Source organism: Gekko japonicus, unplaced genomic scaffold (genome assembly GCF_001447785.1).
Source record: "Gekko japonicus isolate JY-2015 unplaced genomic scaffold, Gekko_japonicus_V1.1 scaffold4506, whole genome shotgun sequence".
Taxonomy (NCBI): Eukaryota; Metazoa; Chordata; class Lepidosauria; order Squamata; family Gekkonidae; genus Gekko; species Gekko japonicus.
In genome coordinates, this window is record NW_015176109.1 from 24,791 (window position 1) to 29,033 (window position 4,243).

General features: G+C 64.5%; 1 protein-coding gene across 1 annotated transcript in view; it reads right to left on the reverse strand.

Moving 5' to 3' along the window:
• The window catches only part of LOC107123513 (nascent polypeptide-associated complex subunit alpha, muscle-specific form-like), a 61,060-nt gene that overhangs the window by 14,106 nt on the left and 42,711 nt on the right, over positions 1-4,243 (reverse strand). The window contains exon 7 of the mRNA XM_015426762.1: positions 1,774-3,996. Coding sequence (XP_015282248.1) covers positions 1,774-3,996 — 2,223 coding nt within the window. The remainder of the gene's footprint in view (positions 1-1,773; positions 3,997-4,243) is intronic.

Here is a 4,243-nt window from a genome sequence, read left to right on the forward strand (position 1 = left end):
AAGGCAGGTGGGGCTGAGAGAGCTCTTGACAGAAACTGCTCTTTTTCAAGAACAGCTCTTATCAGAACTACAGCTTGCCCAAGGTCATCCAGCAGGTGCAAGTGGAGAAGTGGGGAATCCCAGATCAGAGTCCGCACACTTAACCACTACACCAAACTGGTCCAAGGGGGAGCCAGCACTTAAGCTGCCACGGCTGGGCAGAAGCCTAATACTACTACTACTACTACTACTACTAATAATAATAATAATCAAGTAATCAACAATGGAACAACAGGAGACGTCACAACCACGGCCCTCACAAGCACATCTGGAGACAGTCTAAGGTTGCCAGCATGGCAAGCACAACAGCTGCTGACAAGCAACTCAGGAAGACTTGAGATTTTGGCCCCTGGAGGGGGGGTATTCTCCAGGGTACACAGAGAAGGTTCCCTGGGGGAGGGGGGGAGCTGCGGTTTCCTGTCCTGTAGCCCATGGAGGAGGAGGAGGCGGCATCATGACTCACAGCTGGGCCTTGACACCACCAGCTATCCTCCCCACCCACCCCAATCTTGATGCTAATTTTTGTGGTGAAAACAATGACTCGCCACAACAGCCCCCCCCACACACATATGAAGCGACCTTGTACTGAATCCGTACGAAAGAGCAAGAGGTCGGGAGCACCTTAAAGACTCACAAAATGGGAGGCGGCAGGGGACGGAAGCGCCTCCCCTGCCACAAATCGCGTTCGTTCTTTAAGGTGCTCCTGGGCTCCTTCTGCTGCTACAGAGCAACACGGCTCGGTTTATCTTGGTTTATCCTGAATCTGAGCATCAGCCCAGTATTGTCTACCAAAGGCTAGCAGTTGCTCTCTGGGGTCTCACACAGGTCTTCCACATCCTCTGTCTGGCCCTTTTACCTGCAGATGCCAGGGACTGAACCTGGGACCCTCTGCTACCACCCAGCTATGCCCCCTCCCCAAATCAGTACTGGAGGAGGAGGTGACTGGATTTATCCCCCGCCCTTCACTCGGAGTCTCAGAGCGGCTCACAAACTCCTTTCCCTTCCCCTCCCCACAACAAACACCCTGTGAGGTAGGTAGGGCTGAGAGAGCTCTGACAGAAACTGCTCTTTTTCAAGGACAGCTGTGCCAGAGCTATGGCTTGCCCAAGGTCACCCAGCAGGTGCAAGTGGAGGAGTGGGGCATCGAACCCGGTCCTCCCAGATTAGAGTCCGCGCACTGAACCACGACACCAAACTGGCTCTGCTTACGACTGGCAGTGGCTCTCCAGTGTCTCAGGCAGAGGTTCCTTCACATCACTTTCTATCCGATCCTTTTAGCTGGAGATGCCGGGGATTGAACCTGGGACCTTCTGCATGCCAAGCAGAGGCTCTGCCACTGAGCCACGGCACCTCACACAAGTTCCACATGGCATGCATTTCTATGAAATGGCGCCTCCTGTCCCATAAGCCTGACTGAGCAGAGCAATGGTGCCGATTGTGATGGGGGAGGGGGTTCCCCCACATGGGACAGTAACCCAAGAGCCAGATCGGCCTTCTCCTCACACACGCAACCCACACAGGGAGAGAAGTCAGCCACCCTCACAGCAGCTGCAGCGTCTTGTGAGCCACGTAGCCATCAAACAGAAACCAGCCAGACACGAATCCACGGGGGTGCGCCATCATGCAGCATGAAGGGTGCAAAGGGCAAGAGCCGGGGGGCAGGGGAGAGCCCACACACCGCAGGAGGACAGGGGAGAGAGAGCCACACCTGAACGCCACACCCTTTGGGCTCACCTGGTGGTCCACTGGACAGGCACTTCGTCAGCCGGCCGAGTCTCCACGGGCGAGACCGAAGGCGCCGTGGCATCCGTGCTGGGCGGCGGAAGAGCAAGGGAGAGGCGGGCGTCGAGGAGGCCGCCGGCTGCAGACCCCTCGCTGGGAGCAGGAGGCACGATGGGAGAAGGGAAGTCGAACCCGCTGGAGCTCACGGCCTCGTCCCCCAGGGAAGGCGTGGAGAAGGCCAAGGGCTGGTTGTCATGCAGGACGGGAGCCGCGGGCCGGTCCTGGGAGAGGGCAGCAGGAAGCAAGCCTTGCGGGGCGGCCTCTGCGTGGAGGTCTCTAAAGCTGGGGCCTTCGACCAGGGAGGCCCGGTGGGCGGGGGGCACGTCAGGAGGAGGCCTCTCCACAAAGGGGTTGTTTTGAGGGCTGGCCCGGGAGGAGACAAAGGGGTTGCCGGGGGCGCTGCTCCCCTCCCCCCTCTCCGCCTGCCAGAAGTCGGCCTTCTTGAAGTCCAGCACCCTGTCGTCCGACCAGCTCGAGGAGAGCTCCAAGTCACCGGGCCCCTGGCTCAGCGTGCCACTCGCGAGGAAGGCCTGGGGGCAGGCGGGCGGGGCCCAGCCACTCTGGCTCCCAGTTCGATCTGCCTCCGGCGAGGCGAGGGCCACCCCGCCTCCCCGCTCCAGGCTGGGCTCTCGATCGGAGGTGCCCTCATGGAGGCCCCTGGGCCGCTCAGGACTGGCACCCTCCGGGGACTGCGGCAACAGCAGCTGCTCCTCCAGGGCGGTCCAGAAGAGCACGGGCGGGCTGGGCTCTGGCCCCTGAGGGGTTCCCGACGGCCCGAGGCCCCCCTCCTCAGCCACGGGCAGCGGCCGGGGGAATGGCAGGGGCCCCGACCCCAAAGGGAGGGCAGAGAGAGGCTCCCCACCTGCACCCGCCAGGCCCGGCTTCCCAGGGCAAGTCTCGAGCTGCTCGCCTGCCGCCGGCTGGGAATCCCCCCAAGAGCCTGCCGGCCGCGCCTGCTCATTAGCTCCGGCAGGGCCGTCGCCTGCAGGAGGAAGCAGGAGGCCCTCGGCGCCACAGCCCACGCTCCCGCCACCTGCGCCAATTACCCAAGGAGTGCTGCAGCTGCTGCCGCCGCCACCCCCGGGGGGCCCTTGCCCGTCAGCTTCCCCCCCTGGGCCCTCCTGGCTTTCACACCTCGGCCGTGCCCCCCACAGGGCCTCATCCGCTTCCTCCGCCAGGCTGAGGGGGGTGAAGCTCCGGGGAGGCTTCTTCGGCGGGGCTGGCTCGGTCCCCTCCTGCCCGCCCTCCTCCCCCCCTCTCGGCTCCTCAGCACTGCCGCCCAGCTCGTCTGCCTCCTCGGGGAGGAGGCCCTCGCCAGGTGCGGGCTGTCGCCCAGGGGCTGGGGGCATCTGGGGGGCGGCTTGCTCTTGCCTGGCAGCGTCCCAGCGGCACACGTCGGCCGAGGCGTCCTCCCCTGCCTCCGCCTCGGAAGCCTCGGAAGCCGGGCTCCTCGTTCCAAGCGGCAACACGGCCGGCCTCTCCGGCTGGCTCTCTGTGGGGGAGCGCGGAGGACTCTTCTTCTCCAAAGAGCCAGGCTGGCTTGCGTGGCTCTCCAGGGCCAGGCCGAGGGGCAGCTCGGAGTCCGGGTGCGTGGCTGGGGCGGGCGCTCCCGCAGCCAGGGCCTCCCAGGCCTCTCCCCAGGGATCGGCGGCTTCTGCCTCAACCGCTGCCCGGGGCGGCACTTGCCGGTGGTTCAGGCTCGCTCCAGACATCGCAGCTTCCTCACAGGCCCCCGAGGGAGAGTGGCCCGGCCTGCCCCACGGCTGCTCACCCAGGCGGCTTTCCCCCCCCACCAAGGTCTCTTCAGGGGCCACGCCCAGACTTCCTCCTGGCTCGCTGGGCCACCGCAGGGGGAGTCCTGCTGGGGGGTGGGGCGGGCTCATCTCCTCCTCGGGACGGTCCTGGTCAGCGAGGCCTTCCGAGGCGGCGTCCCCATTCGGCGGCGGCTCCCTCGGAGCTCCTGGCCTGAGCCTGCTGGTTGCAAAGGCATCGAAGGGGTCGCCCCATTCCGGAGGGGGGCCAGCGGCAGCCGCTGGCTCAAAGGCACTCATGCTTGGGGGGGCCGACTCGGGCTGCGGGGTTCCGGCTCCTAGGAAGGCAGAGGAGGGGCCACGATCCTCACAGACACAAGTGTCCTTGGTGACCTCTGTCGCGGCCGGCAGCCCAGACTGGGAACTAGAGAGAAAGCGAGCGGGGGAGAGGAATTTAGTATTTGGTCAGTGAGCAGCAGGGCCTCAGGGAAAGGGGGGGAGAGAGAAGGTGGGGGGGCTGCCCGGCCACTGTGACCATCTCGAGGAGCTACTGCAAGAGGGTGGGGGGGGGCAGCAGGACCCCCGACAAGGAAAAAGCATGACGAGGCGGGGTCCTCCTTGGGGGAGATTTCCAAGCTGGGGTGGAAGACAGAGCAGCAGTGTTCCCTCTA